A 21,708-nucleotide genomic window follows, 5' to 3' on the forward strand; every position below is an offset into this window, starting at 1 on the left:
GAAAGACTCTACAGACTTTATCAATAAAATATGAGTTAGTGATCTCCCTGAAGACGCATGTCACGTCTTTACACCAATATCGCACATGAGGAAGGACTGGACGCAATGAACTTTTTTTTTTTTTACAAACTCGTGAACAGTCGAGAAGCTTCCGACAGACTTCCTTCTAAACTTGGCGACCTTTGTTATGAAATTTAATTATTTCACTCTTAATAAGATATTTTACCAACAAGTGTCGGGTACGAGCGTGGGCACTACATGCGCACCCAGTTATGCCAGTTATCTGTATATGGGTTATTTAGTACAATACATCTTTAACCCTGAAAAAAACATTTATCACAAAGATATCCTAATATATTTAGATATATTGATGATATATTTTGTGTTTTCCGAGGCAAATGTGATCAAGTAATGGACTTTGTGAATTTGATTAATTAATTTAAACCTCATCTCAAATTCACATGCGAATACAGTAAAAAAAAGAAAATGAGAGGTGGTCTCTTAAGTACAACACTGTATCAAAGGCCAACTGATACGAACACTCTCCTACTGGCCACGAGTGCACACCCCAACGCCCTTAAAAAGAGGTCTTCCTAAAAGCCAATTCTTCCGCCTCAGAAGGTTGTGCCAAACTACAGAGGATTTTATAGAAAAAACTGCGGTGATGAAAACAAAATTCATGGAATGAGGTTACTCTGCACATTGGGTAGAAGAAGTGCACACTGCCGCGTTATCCAAACCATGATATCAAATCATTTTAAAACATTGGCGCATGTTAAAGACTGACCCAGAATTGTCCCAAATCTGTGTTGCTTTGGTACATTCAGACTTCTCCCACGACAGAGAAATACCGAACGCGCAAACTCTCCTCGCCTCTATTCCTAAGGGCAATTATAGATGTGGTAGTTGCGCTCAGTGCCACGACACCACAAAGACGTCTCATTTTTGTTACCCTTCTACTGGAAAAAAGTTCCCCATTAGGAGCGTCATTACATGTGCGCCCACTCACATGGTTTACCTGCTGCACGTGCGCTCTCGCTTATGTTGGAAAGATCATATACAAAAACTGAAAACGCGCATAAGCGAGCACAAAAGCGCAGTAAGACGCCAAGACCTTGACTCTTCGGACGCTGTTCACTTTAACCAAATGACCATGATCGGGCGCTAAAAAGACGCGAAGCCTATGAATTTTCACTCAAACTCTTAGTCTTAAAGGCCTAAATGATGAATTGCTGTTTAATGGAATGTTACGAAATTAGTGTTGAAATGAATTGCGCATATATACGCCCTCCCTCTGAGCCGTGAGGGAGGTTCATGTTAAATTTTGTCTGTAAAATGAAACGCACTTTTTAAATGTTGATAATTAACTTTATATATATTTTTTATAATATAATTATCCAGGTGTTTTAATTCACAAGAGATTGATCTATACTTATTGGGTCTAATTGTAAATGTATGTTTTTTCACGGCTATGACTGGATCATGACTCTTGAGGGGTTAGTTTCTTTATTTATATAAGGGGAGCGGAAGGAGCTGTCAGGTCTGAGGGACCGAAATGTCGTACCAGTAAAAGAAAAATCAAGAGTGAGACAGTGTGCGGGAGTTTTCTTTAAAAACAGCTAAGTGTCTCTCCTCCAACGCACCTGTCGCCCAGTCAGGTGTGCAGTCTACACAGAAACAAGTACACTTAAGATAAACATCAACTCTTTACTCTTTGATGTTTGAATCAAGATAAACACAATATTCCATTGGTAGATAATTTTATACTTGTCAAGTTAAATCTACTCAAAGTAAAATGCTCTTAATTTAAGTCATTTTAATTTAATAACCTATAGTTATTGCTTTTTGCAGCGTGTGAATCCAAATCACTGTGAAGAAAGATTCTATACCATTCTAAATATATTCACATTGTACTGTAAATGTGTAAGACCCCATTGCTCTATCTGTGCCGAGTACAATTCAGTAGAACTCGCAACTCTTTGCAACTAAAAATATTTGACAAGCTGTTTTCAAATGCCACAAGAAGCTTTGTCTCATAATGAAACTCTCCTCTCAGGTTTCTGTTCCTGATATTTTTTTCTTTTTTTTTTTTCTGTTATAAGTTTATGTAACTTGCTTGTATTTGCCAAACCAAGGCCTTATATGGAAGGAGGAAATAGGGGACATTGTGCTTAACCCACTTCAATATAAAACGTGACACTATTGATTTTGTGACCTTTATTGGCCCGAGCCAGTAACGTAGTAACCTGTGAGGTCTATTGTTCTTCGTCGGTTTCTTTTTTTAATTATTCATGTTCCGACCAAATGATCGCATTTTTGACCCCCTGAACATTGACGAAAAGTCCCACACCCGGATATCAGATCGATCGGTCCGGCAAAAACTTCAATAAAATGGGCATTACGACAATGCCCAAAGTGACCTGACTCAACAGCGCCGCCTAGAATTGGACCCCTTTGGGAGTGGGAACAGGCAAAGTTTGTCGCAGGGAAACGAAATTCGGGACAGTGATAGAGAACAATGAGACAAGCCAAAAGATGAATTGGAACATGCCTCTATGACCAACAGGAAGTCGGCCATGCAGAAAGAACAAAAATGTGGCTGTTTGCTGCAGGTGTTCCAATCAGTTGGAGCAAGTAGAGGGTGCAAGTAGAGGAAGTCGGCCATATTGGAGTCCCCGGGATTTGGTCCAAATGAGCTCAGATTTGACATGTCACATCTACAGACATAAACTCCCAAACATGTTCAGTTTTTGGGGGGATACTCCTTACGGTTTGACCGTAGCATGCCGGTGAAAAATACCTTCATTTCCTGTTTCTTCGGTGACCTGTGACGGCCACAAGCATTGTCCTAGAGAGCTCAAATTCAAATCACAATTGTGTGATCCAGGCCTGAATGTAATGACATATGAAGTCTAATACAAGTGAACTCTATAGCGCCCCCTAGCATAGACATGAAACCTCAACAATATCGCATTTGGACCAAATTCGGGGATTAAATTCTATGCATGATTACAAGAAAAAAAAAGTCTATTACGGACATGGTGTATTTTTCACTGTTGGCCAGCAGGGGCGAAAAAGACTCCCTTAAATAAAAAAATAAAAAAAAGATTACACACACAGTCTTAGTCTAATTGTATTGAGATTTGAATCACTAATACCTGATCACGGCCTAAATATAACATATTATAAAGTACATGAAAAGTGAACTCTATAGTGCCCCGTACCATAGACGTGAAACGTCAGCATTATCAGATTTGGACCAAATTCAGGGATTAAATTCTATGCATGATTAGAAGCAAAAATATATATATTACAGACATGGGGCATTTTTCACGTTTGGCCAGCAGGTGTGCAAAGAATCCCCCCCAAAATATTGTTAAAATTATTATACGCACATGTTTAGTCCGATTGTGATGAAATTTCTATCAGTTATACACTGCATGACCCAGATTCCATTGATATGTCAAACACAATTATCAGTGCTACAGCACTACCTATAGGAATGCACACAATTTACTATGAGGAAAAATAAAATAAATTTCACATTCATTCGTAAAACTTTGCAGAACATTCCCTGACGTGCTCCTGATCATAAAAGTCAAAGAGATCTATGCCCTAGTTTTTACACTTTTGCCTCTAGAATAGTTCACATTATCCAATTTTAAAGGTGCACTATGTAACTTTTCTGGTGGAGGGTGTGTTTTTATACACAATCTTGACCATAAAAGTCACGTGACCTGTGGCCCAGTTTTTATAGTTTGTCTCTAAAATCATTCACATTAATCAATTTTAAAGGTACACCATGTAATTTTTCTGGTGGACGAGCTGTCAGCCTGGGCGGCTGTCGGGAAAAGAAAGTGGCAGCCTTGGCGGTCATGAGGCTGTGTACTGTATAAGAAAGGAAATTCTTCTGTATTTGTGATTCAAAGTTATTAAAGGGTTTTTAATTAAGTACAAAAAATGTCTTTGAAGCCTTCTATACCTATTATTTATCTCATCTGTGGGAAGAAAAACCTCCCTCTTCAGTTAATAATAATATTGCCATGATCGTCTCTGATGGTTGAACCAGACAATCATTAAAGGTTGTATGGAGGATTTTTTTTTGTTTCAAATTGTCTGACTCCGCCAGGGCTGCCCTTTGTCACCAGTTCTGTTCATTGTTTTTATGGACAGAATTTCTAGGCGCAGTCAGGGGACGGAGGGGGTCCGGTTCGGGGACCACAGGATCTCATCTCTGCTGTTTGCAGATGATGTTGTCCTGCTGGCTTCATCGAACCAGGACCTGCAATGTGCACTGGGGCGGTTTGCAGCCGAGTGTGAAGCGGCTGGGATGAAGATCAGCTCCTCCAAATCCGAGGCCATGGTTCTCGACCAGAAAAAGGTGGTTTGCCCTCTCCAGGTGGGTGGGGAGTCCCTGCCCCAAGTGGAGGAGTTCAAGTATCTCGGGGTCTTGTTCACGAGTGAGGGGAGGATGGAGCGTGAGATTGACAGGCGGATCGGTGCAGCTTCAGCAGTGATGCAGTCGCTGTATCGGACCGTTGTGGTGAAGAGGGAGCTGAGCCGAAAGGCAAAGCTCTCGATTTACCAGTCAGTCTTCGTTCCTACTCTCACCTATGGTCATGAGCTCTGGGTAATGACCGAAAGGATGAGATCGCGGATACAAGCGGCCGAAATGAGTTTCCTCCGCAGGGTGGCTGGGCGCTCCCTTAGAGATAGGGTGAGGAGCTCAGTTACACGGGAGGAGCTCGGAGTAGAGCCGCTGCTCCTTCAAGTTGAGAGGAGCCAGTTGAGGTGGCTCGGGCATCTTTTCCTGATGCCTCCTGGACGCCTCCCTCAGGAGGTGTTCTGGGCATGTCCCACTGGGAGGAGGCCCCGGGGAAGACCCAGGACACGCTGGAGGGACTATGTCTCTCGGCTGGCCTGGGAATGCCTTGGGGTTCCCCCAGAAGAGCTGGAGGAAGTGTGCGTGGAAAGGGAAGTCTGGGAGTCCCTGCTTAGACTCTGCCTCCGCGACCCGGCCCCGGATAAGCGGAAGAAAATGGAATGGAATGGAATAGTTAACGCAAAGTTAATGTGTCAACGTGCCCGGCCCTAATATATATATATATATATATATATATATATATATATATATATATATATATATATATATATACTCATATATAATATTTGGGCATTTTCTAATGAATACTTTTAGTTTCAGATTGCATATTGAGCATGTATGAGCTATTTGAGTATATTTATAAGCAAACAAAAAAGAAAGACAGGAATGTTTTTGTTTTTGGAACAGCCGGTAGATGCAGCTGCCAAACAGGTTTGATAAACCATGTATAAAAGAAAAATCTGCTAGACCTGCCAAACAGCAGCGCATTCAAACTCACTCAAATACATGATCGTCCACTAGAGGGTGCTCTACTACACACACGCACGCACGCACGCACGCACGCACGCACACACACACACACACACACACACACACACACACACACACACACACACACACACTTGACCTGTCTGTGTCCCAAGATACGAGGTAGACACGCTCAAATCAAATATAGCTTTTAATGATAATTCTAATGCTGATTTATTCTTATAAAAACACTGGGTATTTCGGTCAAGACGATTATCCAATCAGAAAGCAAAATAAGCCTCACACCAGTCTCTCATGAGAGATTCCCAGGTTGCACTGCAGTTGGTTTAAATCTAAAATTCCTCTCTCTGATCTGAATGCTCATTTCCTAAACTTCAACACCCACAGCCAATCATAAATCATTGTTGAACAGCTTCTGTAGCTTGGTAAGAGAAATCTGGAGGTTCTCATGCGTACAGGAAACCCAGCTCATCTGAGGTCTTTTGAGTTGTTTCATGTTACTGTTTGTCACATTGCTACATGCTGCTCAAGGTGAAGATGCTGCTGCTTTGGGCTCTGATATGTCTTTTTACCTTTGCCTCTGCCTCTGAAGTTTTGCAGCTTACACCTGGAGAAATCCTTATCATGAATTGCAGTAAATGTGTTGAAGGACAGAGAACAGGAATGTATCTCTACCAGTACGACGAGAAGGTGGCTTACTACCACTATGAAGACAACTTTGTTGTTTACAATTTAAAAGATAAGCATAGGATTAAACAGGATGGATCATTTGAGAAGCACACCATTACAATCTTCAATGTGACTGTTGGTGATTCTGGATTTTACCGCTGCATTTACGTCAAGTTCAAAGAAAGAGACGATACATGTGATACATACAGAGTGGTCATAAAAGGTTTGTATATGAGGTAAGCTTTGTGTTTGTGGATTTGTAGCTAAATTATACTTTCCTCAAACAGAAAATTCAACCCAGAAACCAGTAGTTACTCCAACAGCTACAACTAGGAATACAACTACATATGCTCCAATCCTCATCATTGTCATTACTGCAGTCGTCAGCATCATCATCACCATGATCTTCACCCTCTGTGTCATTCCCAAGGTAAACAGAGATGTGATTCACAAAAAGCTTGCAGGCTAGTAATAGCTCAGACTGTATTTTTTGTGTATTATATATGACTTTACTCAGATTTGTTACAGTCTGTGTCCATAGCTCTGTTTGGGCATTATTTTACACACATATATAAAGGACCTATGTGCTTGAGGTGTGGAGGCTCAGTTGTACTGAAAATCAAATACTGAAACTATTAACTTGCTGATATAATAATGAGAATATCTGTGGCATATACTCATAAATATCTTTTGTATTAACAGGTACAAAAATGGATGTGCAGTGAAGAATCAGGAGATTCCCACGCAAATGTTTATGAAGTTATGACAAGAAATGGCTTCAGGATCAACTGAACAATGGCAGGATCTTCTATGGACAACTATAGACTATAGAATGTACTGACATATGGTTACATATGATTTTTTAAATCGCTTTGGCACATTTTCTGAAACTTTTCATAAATCTATAAAAAGTATAAATCTTTTGTGTACATTGCAAAACTATTCACACCAGACACAAAACAATTCAGAATGTTTGAAACTTGTAACTTGTAAAAAGGACACTGTTTGTGGTTCAAATATAATTTAGAGAACAAAAAAAGCAAATATTTAAAATCTGTGCTTTTCAACAGCTGGTATCTGAACTGTCTTGGACTTGGATCTTTGCAAAAAAGTGTTTTGTAGTTTTGATCTGAGAGTTAATGTTTGAAAATGAAGATCAGGTTTTGCCAACATGAATATAGACTTCAAAAGCGACTGGAAAAAAAAAAAAAAAAGTAAACGTGTTATGCCACCTTATTACATTTGATGTCGATCCAAGGCATTAAATATGATCTATTACATATATGAATTTACTATTAAATATCTCATTAGAAAAGAGTGGCAGACTATTTATTTTATTTTTACTTGTACATATATGTTTATATAATTTTTGTTATTATAATATATTGTGATGGGTGAGCTACTGCGTCCAAGTAATTTCCCTTGTGGATCAATAAAGTTTCTCTAAGTTTAATGAAATATTTAAATAGGGTTAACATTTCATTTCGAGCGTTGCACTGAGTGTTGTAGTCGGCTAGACATAGTAGGAATAAAAGAAGCCTACTGTTTGCAGTATAACCTAAATAACAATAAAAAAAATTAATAAATAGATAAAAAACACAAAGCTGAAAAGTATAACAACATAGCCTATATGTACATAGTTTTTCAACTTCTTTGTATTTTTTAAATTAGGTTTTCTTCTTTATGGTTAAGTACCCTACTTATGATGTCTGTCATTGTAAAAATAACTAAATGTTATCACTTCGATCAGACCTTTGCGTCTGAGCAGATGCATCTGTGGTGAGTACAAAGTGCAGGAAATTAATCATGCTTTATCAGTCAATCTTTTTATACAGGACTGTTGTTTTCGTCATAAATGTTTAAAAACTGTATTTGAAACGTGAAGCGAGTTTGTGCATTCGTGTATTAAGTGACTTTTACAACGGTGGTCACCTTCGCGCCTGTTCTGCGAAGAAAAAAAAAAAAAAAGAAAGAAAGAAAAGAAGAAGGAATTTTACAAGTATATTCAAAACCACTGCCCACTTCCTGTTTTTAGTTTCGAATACGCGTTGACAAAATACGACCACTGTAGCGTATATACTAGACAGTGGCCTAGTACGTGGTACATTTAAGCCGTGACCTGCCTATTTCATCTGCTACACGCGCATTGTGTAACTCCGCTTTCCACCAGTAGAAAGCAGCAGAGAAGCGCACTTCCGTGGACTCTTCCCGGGTTATTTATGGACATTGTCATTAAATAGCAGTAGACTTACATGGAAAAGCGGCAGGCAAATCTTACTTACCATGTTTTTAGATAATGTTTGTTTGTTTATTTTATTTTATTTTGTTGTTGTTGTTGTTTAGTAGTTGTTGTTTTCTCCATTATTCTTTAAAGATCTTACAGTGATCAGTCTTTGGGTCTAAATTGCTAGCTTAGTAGAGGAAGTGGTGTGGAGGGAAGTAAAATTAGCATTGTTTGGTATCCACTTACCACCAGCATAATTGGAGTCTTAAGTGGAGTGTGAAGGGAAGACACGCCCCCTCGCCGTTCACGCGCTGCGTCATGGATGGATCCGTGGATGAGTCCTGTCTTAGTCCTTATCATAAAGTAGAGGGAATAACACGGCACGGCTCCAACACGCGCTGCCACACGAGAGAGGGAAACTCACACACCAAACATCCTCCAGCTGATCTTTGTATTATTCAACAAACTTGGACAATCACCACAGAGCATGAAGAAAACTACAAATTCAGGTAAGCTACAGTCCTCTACTAAACAATGCTCATGTCCAGTGTCCATTGGTTAATTAAAGGCGCATTATGTAACTTTTCTGATATGCTTTTCTCCATAAACATGCTATTGCTTTGTCTGAATCTTCATAGAGACCAAACCAGACCAAGTTACAGGTCAGATCTGTGGAGAGGCGACCCCACTCACAGTCAGAATGCATGTTTTAAGGTATTTTTGAGCTATAAAACCACTTGAATTGAATAAATGTAAGACAGAGCTGTTTAATGTCATACTGTGGAACATTCCAGGCAGAGCAATGACATATCCACGGAAACAAGCAGGTGATGGGCCCCCAGTCAAAAAGTTACACGGTGCACCTTTAACGTGCAACACATAATTGATTAGCGTTTTTGGATTCAGACATAGCAGTGACAGTGGTCATATTCGCTAATAATATAATTAGGCCGACCCCTTTTCATATGAGCAAAGATGTTTATTTTATTAAAGATCCTATACTATGCACAATTTACTCTTTTGAGCTTTAAAGGTTGTATGGAGGATTTTTTTTTAGTTTCAAGTTGTCAATGATAGCATTATAGAGGTGCAGTAGCCTTGTAATTATGATGACCAAAAAAAAGAGAATAAAAATTCATCAACTCTGGACGTGGTGGGGCCTGCTAAACATTTGCCAATAGATAACGACACTGCCTCGTTATCTGTTAGCTGACAGGCTGTCAATCAATCTCCCTACGTTTCTAGCGTAACTGACTTGCCTGCGCGCCGCTAGTACGTGGTTTACGTACGCCTGTCACGCAGTCCACAGACGCAAGCCGCACAGACGCTGTTTACTCCACCAACGCAACAGTTCTTAGCGGCTTTTTTTGACCTATATCTTCCTCGCAGTTAGCACAAAGTTTGTTGCAATGGCAGACAAGAATCCAGGAGCAGTTAGGCGCAAAAGAAAGTCCGTTTTTGAGGTCGCTGAAAGAAGAAGACAAGGGGAAAAGCAGCGAAGCCAAACTAAGGTGATTCTTATAGATTCATTCCAGCGATGGCGCGACTGAAGCAGACGCAGGGTCTAAAGACTGACGCATTGGTCACCAAATTACTCCTGGACAGGTCACTTCTGCTTATTATGAAAACGTACTTTATTTCCAAGAGCTAGACAAACGTTTTTCAGGACACGAAAGCGATATCCTATGTCTGAAAATGTAATTTTCAAGGCAAAGAAAGAGTCCGCTTGCTGCTGCGTGTTGTAGCTAGTTCATTCGCACTGAATCTCCGCGCACTCTTCTCTGCACCCCTTTCCTGCTCCTGTCCCCGCTGCCCGTTCCGCTCTTCCCCCTGCTCCTCACTTCTCCGGGCACGGAATCTCCGCGCACACCGCTCCCCTCTCCTCTCTCCTCTCTCCTGCTCCTGCTCTTCTCCCTGCTCCTCACTTCTCGTCCGCGAACGAAATGTCCGCACACCCGCTCCCCCCGCTCCTCACTTCTCCGCCTTGCCTAACCAACACTGTAGTTAGTTGTTTACAAGTCATGTGCAGCGCACCGGCTGTAAACAAACCTGTTTCTGGCGTAAAGAGGAGGCGGGAGGAGGCGTTTCTACGTAGGGAGCTGTAGGGGAGGGGGGGTGGTTTCACGCATGCGCAACATTTGAAAAAGGACAAACAGTCGCTGGATTTCTCGTTCCTTGGAAAATCCTCTATACAACCTTTAAGTCTTATTATAATGCTGTCACCTCATTAAAAATATACCTGGAGGTGTGTTTTGTTTCATTCACACATGTTTTATTATTAGTCTTTCTACATCTCCAAAACGCAAAATGCTCTGTTCCACCTTGTGATGTCATGAAGCGGTAGATTTCAACACAGCCTAAATATGCAGGGTTTGTGTGTTAAACCTGTGAATGAAACAAAACACCTCCAGATATGTTTGTGATGAGGAAACAAGATTATAGCATAGATCAGAAAATATAATATCCTTTGTCTCCAAAATGTTTGTTGTTATTTTTATATAGATATATTTTGCTTAACTATGGAAAGCAGCCTGTAAGGTGGAAGCAGCATATGGAGTTCCATTTTGCTTTCATGTCAGCATTTCTCTGACAGCTTTTGGCTCACTGAACCAGCTCCTTGTGTTTAGTCATAACGAAAAAGTTGAAAACCTGAATTTTGGCAATATTCTCATGTGTTTGATTACTTTTTGTTCATCAGTTGTTTGTTCACAGTGACTGCAAATGCACAGAAAAGTGGCACAAGTTGCGGCTGCTGTAACTGCAACCCTGGGAGAAAAAATAACTTTTAACCATCAGTGTGTGGCCTTATAGGCATGGAAATGTGCATGGCCACTGTCTTGAATGCTTTTGTTTGGTCACTTTAAGAAAAACTTTTTTTTTCTCCCTAATTTCGAAATTTTACATAACACACAATATGCATTTCACTGTAGGACCTGTAAGTTTGGTAATATTAACATTTAGACAATATTATGGCCATGCATCAGAATCCATGAGCGTGATGTGCCTATAAATTTACCTTATAGATTGAAGTTACACAAAATGTACAAAATTACTGTAGATCTGACCACAATTGGTTTCAGTTATGGCCACTTTGTAGCTCACAGTTTGGTTGATAACATATTTTATAAGTGCACATTGTGACCTATGTAACGTTTTTGTTTGCGGTCCATTACTTGCTGTTTTTTATGGATATGTCTTTGCTCTGCCTTGAATGACATTAAACAGCTCTACCTTACATTTATTCAATTACAGATGGTTTCATAGCTCAAAATATCTAGAAAAACAGGCATTCTGACTGTGAGTGGGGTTTCCTCTCTGCAGATCTGACCTGTAACTTGGTCTGGTTTAGTCTCCATGAAGATAGAAAGGTTTAATGTCATACTGTGAATCTTTCCAGATAAAGCAATAACATCTCCATGGAGAAAAGCATTTGGCGGACCCTCCACCAGAAAAGTTACACAATGCACCTTTGAAAGTTTCAGTGTACAGGAAGTAACATACATAGAAAAAATAATCATTTGCCTAGCCGACTAATCAAAACTTTTATCACTGACTAGTACGGGAATAATCATTAGCTGCAGCTCTAGTAGTAAGCTGTATTAGGAAAGTACTTCACTTTACCCTCTGCCTGATGTAGAGAGTAAAACAAGCATGGAGCATCCCTTTGTAGTTGTGTACTTTGTAATGACCCAGTGCAAACAGGACAGCCCATAGAAGAAAGCACCCCTCCCCTTTTCTCTGTACATTATCTACACATGAGAGATCCCAGTCAGCTGTACTATATTCATCACAGCTCCTTTTATCAGCTCACAGGCTCCGCTCCAGTAGAGGGCTTATAGAGGACCACCACTGGGGGACTTTGCATAGATTTCATGTGTTAAGACAGATAAGAACTGCACTTAATTTCACTGCAATGTTATGATTCTTGAAATATATATCAGTATTTGTTAGGAAAGCTAAAAAGTACAGTGTTGTGAGTGGTTGGTGCCATACATTTAAAAGAAAAAAAAATGTTGTTCTTAATTTAAAGGTCCTGTATTAAGCAAAGTTGACTCTTTTGAGGTTTGAGGCATGTTAAAATGTTGTTACCTCAGCAAAAACATACCTGGAGTTGTGTTTGTTTCAGTCACACATGTTTGCGTAATCCTTTATTATTAGTCTGTCTACATTTAAAAGCCCAAAATGCTCTGTTCCTCTTTGTGATGTCATGAAGTGGTAGATTTCAAGTTAAGAGCTTCCTTTTACCTTTAGTTTAGTAGGAAATCACCGCGGTACTAAAAGGCCCACTGTGGTGCATGTTGGGCCACAGCAATCACCGCACATGACCAACATGACCCGACCCAGAGTCCTGTAGGAGTTGCACCCGCCCGGACCTGTTAACATTCCACCAGTTACCCGTCTGTGCCCGTGATAAATCACAACTGAAGCAACCATCAGGATAGGCCTATGAATTGAAAAGTTATGATTTCAAGAATTACAATAACGAAATGAAACGGTTACACTTTCTTCAGTACAAACACGAATTCACAGGCACGACTCTACTGTCATCACTTCACAGTCTTTATTTACTGAGCAGAAGAAACATTGATCGAGATGCCACACACACGCCACGGACTGAAACAAGACTAAACCAGGACTGACCCAGGACTAACCTAGGACTGATTCCAGGACTGAACCAGGAGGACTAATCCAGGTCTGAACTGTCGCTATACCGCACTGGACGAAAAATTCCCTAACCATGACAGCCCCTAGTATGGCTGTGTTAAAAACACAGTGGAGCACTTCTTGTATTACCACATGACATCAGAAGGTGGAACAGGGTGTTTCCTGTTTGAGAGAAGAACTGTGGAGGGTTTGTGTGTTAAAAATGTGTGAATGAAACAAAAAACACAACTCCAGGTATGTTTGTGATGAGGAAGCAATAGTATCAGAAAATAGTGTAATAATAGCCTTAAAAATGCGTCCGTTGAATTTGAATGTAATTAATCTTGCAGCCGAAAGATCGAAAACACAAAAATGCACTGATCTTGACACAGCACTGTTCCAACTGACCTCTCCAAAAGCCATGACACTGCAGCCTCCATCATGTGCTCCATCCTCCCACAGACCCCCACAGACCCCACAGACCCCACAGACCCCGAGCAGCACAAGAGGAGACTCAATACTAGTCTTTATTTGACTTAAACAATGGCCCCTCAGTGACACCAGATCTGGATTCCCTTCACTCTGACTCATAAACTGAACTGCCAGCACTTTCAATAGTCTTTGTAATAGCACAGTGCTCTTATTAACTCAGGAGGAGACTTTGTATAATCTCCACATTAAAATGGATGCAGATAACATTTAAATAGTGCTATTATGATATGACCTCAATACGGCATGTTCTCCTTAAAGGGCCCACGTTACACAAATTTCTCATCTATGCTATACTCTTGTTTCCTCATCATAAACAGACCTTGAGTCGAGTTTGTTTTATTCACACATTTAACGCACAAATCCTGCATATTTAGGCTGCGTTCTTCAATGTTGTGTGTGTCAGTGTTCAACCCGAGGCTCAGAAAAAGTAAAAAAAACCCCACAGAGATAGAAAATAAATAAATAATAATAACTCAGCTCATATTCTGGAGTATATTTGATGAGAACCTAACCTTATCCTGGCAGCGGGAGGTGTGCTGAGAATAGCAGTGGTGATGACGTGTGCGGACTGGAGCCAGCGGGCCGGGGCACTGCTGTACACTGACGAGCAGGCGGCCAGTCGTGAATGATGTGCTGTGTGCTCGCTAAACAAACACCTGATGTTATGGGCACGCGCCATAGGGACTTTTGCTTCATGAGATGGGCTGTTAGAATGGGGAAGCTTGTCACGGACTACAAGCTTTCTATGTACAATATTCCTTTTTTGTCATTAACATTGTATTCAGTTTATCAGCAAGTCCAAAAGTTGCTCAATTGCTTCTTGCATTACAAACCCAAGCATAACACAACCTACATTTAAATTAAATAATGAAGTAATCATGATGAATCCGGTCCATGCAAATCTGTGTATCATTCGATCATTCGTTTTTCAAAATAAAACCAAAAATAAGAAAACTAAAAAACAACAATCCATTATTTTTCTCCAAAACTAAAATGAAAAAAAAAAAAAAGCCGTTTGTTTTCAATTTTGTGTTTCAGTGAGTAATGGAAAATATGGATAACGGCTGTTTCCTGTTTCTGTGATTTTATTCTTAAGTCTTAAACTGCAATGCTGGACTTTTGCGCCGCATACGGACTGAACCAGGACTAAACCAGGTCTAAACCAGGTCTAAACCAGGACTAAACCAGGACTGAACCAGGACTGAACCTGGACTGAGTGTTGGGACAGGCCCGGAGAGGTGCCCGCATATCAGGACTGAGACCGGGACCAGACTGGGACTGAGACCGAGACTGAGACCGAGACTGAGACCAGGACCAGACCAGGGCCAGACCGAAACTGAGACCAGGACCAGACTGGGATCAGACCAGGACTGAGACCGAACCAGACCGGGACTGAGACTGGGACCAGACCGGGGCCAGACCGGGACTGAAACCAGAACCAGACCAGGACTAAAACTGGTTCAGTCCAGGCTTCGTCCTGGTTTAGACATGGTTTAGTCCTGCTTTAGTTCTGGTTTAGACGTAGTTTAGTCCTGTTTTAGTCCTGTTTTATTCCTATTTTAGTCCTGGTTCAGTCCGTATGTGGCGCAAAAGTCCGGCATTGCAGTTTAAGTCAGGGAAACAGGAAACGGCCGTTATCCATTTTTTCCATTACTCATTTAAACACAAAATCAAAAACTGAAAAAACAAATAGTTATTTGTTTTTTCAGTTTGGTTTTGGAGACAAAAAGCGAATGAACGCATTATACACAGATCTTGAGGGATGCCAAGTTGTAATGCATTTGAACCTTAGGAATAGAATATCTGTTTAGTTTACCAATGTTATTTATTTTTGAATAGTACACTATTTTGTGATCTATATTATAAAGTCGTTTCCTCATTACAATCACTTCCACCTTTGATGATGTGGTACATAAAGGAAGAGCTCCACTGTATTTTTAAACTCCATACACTTTCACTAGAATCATGATTTCAGCCCTGGAAATGCCAATCTCCACTTAACTAAAGGTAAAAGGTAGCTATTAACTTGGAAACTACCACTTCATGATCACACAGTAGAACAGAGCATTTTGAGCTTTGGAGATGTAGACAGACCAATAATAAAAGGTGTAGATGTGTGAATGAGACAAAACACAACTTCAGGTATGTTTTTAAAAACATTATAACAAGAGTCGATTTTCCGTAATATAGGACTTTAAAGAGAAAGAAGTCAACAAAAACACTTACATAAAAAAGCAATGTATCAACAATGACAACATCCATTTTTTCTTAGAACTACAATAAAAAAGTACAAATAAAATTCCATCTTTTTTACATCAGGCATAACTGGCTATGAATTTCAAACCAACTGAATTATTAATAACCACAATTTCCATTCATTTAACTTGATTCACACACTGGTGTCAGCGTCTGGACTGCTCAGTGTGGTGCATATATTTGTATGTGTAGTGTGTATTTCTGGTCCAGGCTGAGTATTTAAACATCAGATGTTTGGCATGCTGATTACAGAGGTCTAAACCACTCAGAGCCACAGGAACTCTCTCTCCTTCTCCCATTCTCTCTTTCTTGCTCTCCCTTTCTCTGCCCACTCTTTCCAGTGCCATCTCTCCATCGGTTGGGTCTAATTTGCGGAGGTGAACTCAGCAGGCCTGTAGGCTGTTGTGGCCGTATGTTTCATGCATGTGTACCTGTGACTCAAAGGCTTTAAGTGCAGGGGATGGACACATGACCAGCCCCAGGCACTTTTCCCCTGTTGTGAGGGATGCAAAAAAAAATACAGATTCTGATATTATAGCTTATTAGCTTTAAGGATCTACTGATAACCGATATAACTGATATAAAGTGCAGAGACTGAAAACAGCATTTATTTCCTTAAAACAAAAATAAACTGATCCAAATGTGTTATGGAGCTGTTATTTATCTCTCAAGTAACTACAGAACAGCTTTGTGTAACTAAAACTTCATGAGACTTTATGGAAAACTGTTAATAGAAAATAGTCTTATTATCTATCGTATCTATTTACAGTATATGTCCAACCTGGATATCAGCTGAACCGTAGCCAGCAATCAGGTCAGGAATCAGAATACACTAGACGGTTTGCAAGAACAACAGAAGCGTGAGTCCAGGCACCAGCCAATCAGCAAAGAGCCATTCATTCTGTGTTGGCAACAATTCCCAAGATCGAGGATTTAAAGCCAGAACAAAGAGAATGTTTGTTGAATTTTATCAAGGGGAAAGACCTTATTGCCCTTCTTCCTATGGAATTTGGAAAAACTTAATATACTAGTTAGTCCTGTTAGCAGTGCATTACATACGTCACAACCAAATAGCAGCGATTGGTTAAATAAAAAAAAAGTACCCTCCTACCATCAAGCAAATGAATCCTAATTCTGTGAGGTCAGACAGTTTCCACGAAGTGAAACCGGCTGATGAATCAGGCTATCTGAACTGGTATTTGGAAGCCAATAAACAAATAAAATCAAAGCAAAAATTTCCAGTATCATCGCCGATATTGGATCGGTGCATCCCTAGTTGTGAGATCAAGTAGGAGACTATTTGAAAAATGAGCACGCTAGGCCTGTTTTCCTAAAGACTGAAACAATTTGAGGCATTTGTAAAATTGTAATATTGATACTGATGGCATTTAAAAATATAAACACTTCCCCTTTAAAATCAGCAGTCCACTTAAATTCTTACAAAGAGCTCCTATTTGGTGCCAGGCATGTGCTCCGAGGATATCCCACATTACACAGCATTCCAGCAGCTGCCTCACTTCTAATGGTTACCTTATGGTGGTCAGGACAGAGCCAGCTGAGCTCTCACAGAAGAGGCAGGAGGACGGACAGACAGACAGACTGCTACACCAGCACTTTTACAGCATCGTCCACATGACCCCACAGAGGAATCACTATCGTCTGGGATCAGTGCAGTTGGAATTCATTTGAGTCATTGTAAAGGACAATGGAGTTATGTTTGTGAGGCGGATATTAGATCGATTAGATGTTGGCTTTAGTTTGCCAGGTTTGCTAATTGAAGGCGGGTGGTGGATTTCCTTACACACTGACTTTTCAATGTGTCCTATAGTATATAGTATAGAGGAGTATTTGCCACCTGCTTGTGTCCATGAAGATTATATTGTTTCTGCGTGTTCGCATGGATGTTTCACAAATTGGCGTTTATTAATTTTGATTAAATGTGTGTTTGTAGGGACGCACCAATCCAGGTTTTTCAATCCCGATACCAATCGCGATGCTACAGCTTTATGTATTTGCAAACCTTTTAAAACTTAGACTTCGACAAACTTTATTATCCACAAGGGAAATTGTCACATCACAATATAATATAATACCAAAGAGCAAAAATATAAATGGTAATAATACATTCAAATAAAGTAAAATAAAGCAGAATAATAAAACTGTATATGTACAAGTAAAAAAAAAAAAAATAGAAATATAGTAAGCAGTATTGCCTGTTGGTTTTGACTGACATGTTGGGTGCAGTTATAAATTGGACTTGTGTAAATGAGAGATGTGAGGGGTTGTGTCACTCGTGCCCCTGCCCCGGGTGCAGTGGTGTAGTTGGACACAAACTGAGAAGTGTCCTTGTGTAGTGCTCGAGTGCTGTAGTTTTTAATGGTGATGTCATCTCTGTGGCTGGCTGATCTGCACGTACACGTTCACATTACAGCACTGTCTCCTCAGCTCAAATGAAATGACTCTGTTTTATGGTTTATTTAGTTGTGCAGCAATAGTTAGGGTTAGTCATGTAACATTGCTTCAAGACATGGCAGAGACTTTCAACAGGAAGTGACACCAGTGGATGCTGAGTAAACTGCAGTTGGTTGCAAATACTTCTTACCAAATACATCTTCACTTTTACAACGAAAGCCAGACACACAACTGACCCGCACTGTGAACTACCATTTCAGTTCCAGTAGTATTAATCCACTCATGATTTTCTATTCTGTTTTGTGATGAGTGAATGCTTAAAAATCCCCAAAATACTGCCCAAGCCGGAAACACAAACCTGTGAATACTATAATTATTTACATTACAGTGCTTTGAAAAGAAAAGATCCCATATTATACTATTCTCTGATCTAGTATGTTAGAATGTTTCCTCATTAAAAATATCTCTGTAGCTGTGCTTCGGTTCATTCATGCATTTAACCCTTTGTTCCACCTTGTGATGTACTCCACTGTGTTTTTAAACTCCATACACCTTCACTAGAATCATTTGGACTATTTCAGACCAGGAATTTACTATTAAAATGGTAGCCACGGACTAGAAAACGGCTGCTTCATGGCATCAAAAAGTGGAACAGAGCATTTTGAGCTTTGGCGATGTACACAGACTAACAGTACAGGATTACTCAATCATGTGTGAATGAAACTAAACACAACTCGAATGTATGTTTTTGAGGAGGTTACAACATCCTAACTACATGGCTAAAAGCTCACAAAAGTCAATTTTCCTTAATATAGGACCTCTAAGTTCTTCACTTGTTCAGTGAAGCTTCACTTCAAGGATTTAGTCAAAGAAGAGAAGAACATACGCAGCAGTTGTCAATGAGAGGTTAGTTATAATGAAATACCACACATCAAGGATTCAGTTTTTTGATTTTGAGTTTTTTTTGCCTGAGGTTTGTCTTGTCTGGTAGACATGATAATTCCAATATTGTCTTATGATTTTATACATGAAAGCTAGAATAATATATTTTTGGGCTATTTATCATGGGGATTTTTATTTATTTTTTTGCAATAAAGGTGAGATTTTTTATTTTATTTTTTGTTGTAATATGATAGGATTTGAGCTGTAGAAGGCTGAATAAGTAAGAATAAGTTAGGCATAAAATAGTTTCAGTGTTATGATTTATCTCAGTATTTCTCTGTAGCAATATATCTTGCTTCAAAATGTATTATTGTGGCGGGCCTATTCTCTGGGAGCTTTTTCTCTTCTTCATGCTTCTTTAACCATGACCTTTTTAAAATATGACCTCATAACGTTAATTAACATATGCACGCACAACACTGCACAGCTTGCTTTTGATATTCTGTTCATAAATGTGTAATCAGCTTTTATGAAGGAAACATTTATTTACATTATTTATCCCATATACTATAACACTATACTTTTTGTGGTGTATGCCAAAAGCACTATGCATATTTGCACGCTTTCAGTGGATACTTGAAGGTGCATTATGTATGTTTTGGTTGGGGCTCGATCACCTGCTTGTTTTCTAGAAGTTACACAATGCACCTTTAATGCTAGGGCTGTCACGATAACTCAATTTTGAAGCACGATATATAAGAGAAATATTGCGATTAACGATAATATTGAAGCTACTTTATGCCACTGACACAAAACAGGATGATCCCAGTAAACCTATTTTTTAATATACTGTATAATTAAAGGCCAGAGGTGCAACAAATAAATAGAATGAAACAATAATTAGCCATAGAAGTAATTTATTCATAGCCAGGCTGGCGCCACCTAGTGCTTCCGTTCAATTTCATTTCTCTCCAGCGATTAGGTTAGGAATCAGAATACACTAGAAACTAGACGGTTTGCAAGAACCCTGGAAGTGCAAATCCAGGCACCAGCCCAGCAACAAAGAGCCACACACTCTGTGTTGGCACCGATTCCCAAAATTGAGGATTTAATGCCGGAACAAAGAGAATGTTGGGTGAATTTTATCAAGGGGAAAGACGTTATTGCCCTTCTTCCTACGGGATTTGGGAAAAGTTTAATATACCACTTAACCCCATTAGTGGCGCATTACATATGTCAAGACCAAATAGCCACAATTGTTTAAATTTAAAAAAGTACCTGTCAAGCAAACGAATTCTAATGCTGCAAGGTCAGACGGTTTCCATGAAGTGAAATCAGCTGATGAATCAGGCTAATTGATTCAGCCCTCTACAGCTCAAATCTTACCTAATTACATACAAATGTACACACAATAAATGCTGAGCCCCAGAATGTATTCTTCTACCTTTCATATGTTGAAGTCGATATAGTAATTATCGTGACAGGCCTACTTAACGCATATTAGCTCCTAACCTTATCTGTATACTCACTTCTATCTGACCTCGTCCTGTGCTTTTATCTTTTCTATTTTACTACTTCTCTGTGTGCTGGCAGCCTGCGGGCATCCCTTCAGTATTGGCTGGCATGCTGGTGACGCTTCTTCTTTATTTGCTTAACTCTTATATAACTAAATATAGCATGTCTGAGTCACGCGTTTGGCCATAGGTCATACTCTGATGTGACGGCTTACATTAGTGAGCACCCCAAGGCCCTGCACCCTCTTGTAGTGTGTGTGTGAGATCGACTGGGTCTTTTTGGGTCTGAGTTTTTGCGCATGAGTGAACGGGTGCACGTGTCGGTCTGTGCCTCGCGACCATCTGCCCCATCATCTGTAAATATAGGACTCATGATGGTTCTATGGAGATGTATGTCAGCATGCATGTGTAAAGATATATCCACTTATCGTCTGAATAAATGTGGACTGTGAATGCTGTTGATCAGGCCTTTTACTGTTCTGTGTTCTGTCTCTTTGAATTTTTGATATAATCTGGCATATTCATGCTGTAATTACAGATGTTCTTTAATATGCACTATCCCCATCAAATTAATAAAATAAATAATAGGCGGAACTATATTTTTGGGGGCTCATATGTATAGCAAGTACACACTGGGGGTCTTCACTATTAAAGCTGAATCAAAATTTGAATAGATGCAATTAGCAAACTGCAAAGGCTGCAGTTGTCATTATTTCCTGAATATCCAGTTTTATTCTGCTTAATAACTGTTAACCCTGTAGTTTACATTAGTACAAACATGTTCTGAAATGTGATTCTTGTATTAGTGAGTTTTATCTTTATTTGTTTGTCTTTTTATCTAATCTTCTGGACTCCGTTAAAATGTCCTCTCCCTTTTTTTTTTTTTTTTTTTTTTTTTTTTTTTGCAGTATGATTAGATTCGAGCTGTGGAGGATCAAATAAATAACTTCTTTGAAAACTTCTATGTTATAGTTGTTTCCCCTCACTATTTACTCACCCAAAGTTGTATTGAACTGATTCATGCATGTTTGCGTAATCTTTAATCACTTATTTTCAAGAAGACAACTCACCACCGGCATACGCCCTCTGCTCTCTACTTACTTTCTTCATCTGTGATATGTGTTGGAGTCTGCAGCGTCGCATAGCCATTTTGGAACAAATGCAAAAAAAGGAAAAAAAAAAGCTACCTAGCCTGACCCATCAGAGATGCAGACAGCTCATGGATCTATTAAAATAACTGGATA

General features: G+C 39.6%; 2 protein-coding genes across 2 annotated transcripts in view; both read left to right on the plus strand.

Moving 5' to 3' along the window:
• The first annotated feature begins 5,897 nt into the window (after nucleotides 1-5,897).
• Nucleotides 5,898-7,266, plus strand: si:rp71-81e14.2 (uncharacterized protein LOC100002239 homolog). The gene is made up of 3 exons (XM_055158565.1): nucleotides 5,898-6,263; nucleotides 6,328-6,470; nucleotides 6,743-7,266. The coding sequence occupies exons 1-3, from the start codon at nucleotides 5,909-5,911 to the stop codon at nucleotides 6,830-6,832; spliced, it is 588 nt and encodes a 195-aa protein (XP_055014540.1). The 5' UTR covers nucleotides 5,898-5,908; the 3' UTR covers nucleotides 6,833-7,266.
• A 1,470-nt stretch (nucleotides 7,267-8,736) lies between these two features.
• septin9b (septin 9b) overlaps nucleotides 8,737-21,708 on the plus strand; it is an 85,665-nt gene continuing 72,693 nt past the window's right edge. The window contains exon 1 of the mRNA XM_055157972.1: nucleotides 8,737-8,773. Coding sequence (XP_055013947.1) covers nucleotides 8,752-8,773 — 22 coding nt within the window. The 5' untranslated portion in view covers nucleotides 8,737-8,751. The remainder of the gene's footprint in view (nucleotides 8,774-21,708) is intronic.

The sequence above is a fragment of the Boleophthalmus pectinirostris genome, unplaced genomic scaffold, assembly GCF_026225935.1.
Source record: "Boleophthalmus pectinirostris isolate CB_2022bp ecotype Guang Dong unplaced genomic scaffold, ASM2622593v1 HiC_scaffold_22, whole genome shotgun sequence".
NCBI classification, from domain to species: domain Eukaryota; kingdom Metazoa; phylum Chordata; class Actinopteri; order Gobiiformes; family Gobiidae; genus Boleophthalmus; species Boleophthalmus pectinirostris.

Coding starts and splice junctions, on each gene's coding strand:
- si:rp71-81e14.2 (XM_055158565.1), top strand. CDS start 5,909: ATGCTGCTGCTTTGGGCTCTGATATGTCTTTTTACCTTTGCCTCTGCC. Junction 6,264..6,327: donor ATACAGAGTGGTCATAAAAG/GTTTGTATATGA, acceptor TTCCTCAAACAG/AAAATTCAACCCAGAAACCA. Junction 6,471..6,742: donor CCCTCTGTGTCATTCCCAAG/GTAAACAGAGAT, acceptor TTGTATTAACAG/GTACAAAAATGGATGTGCAG.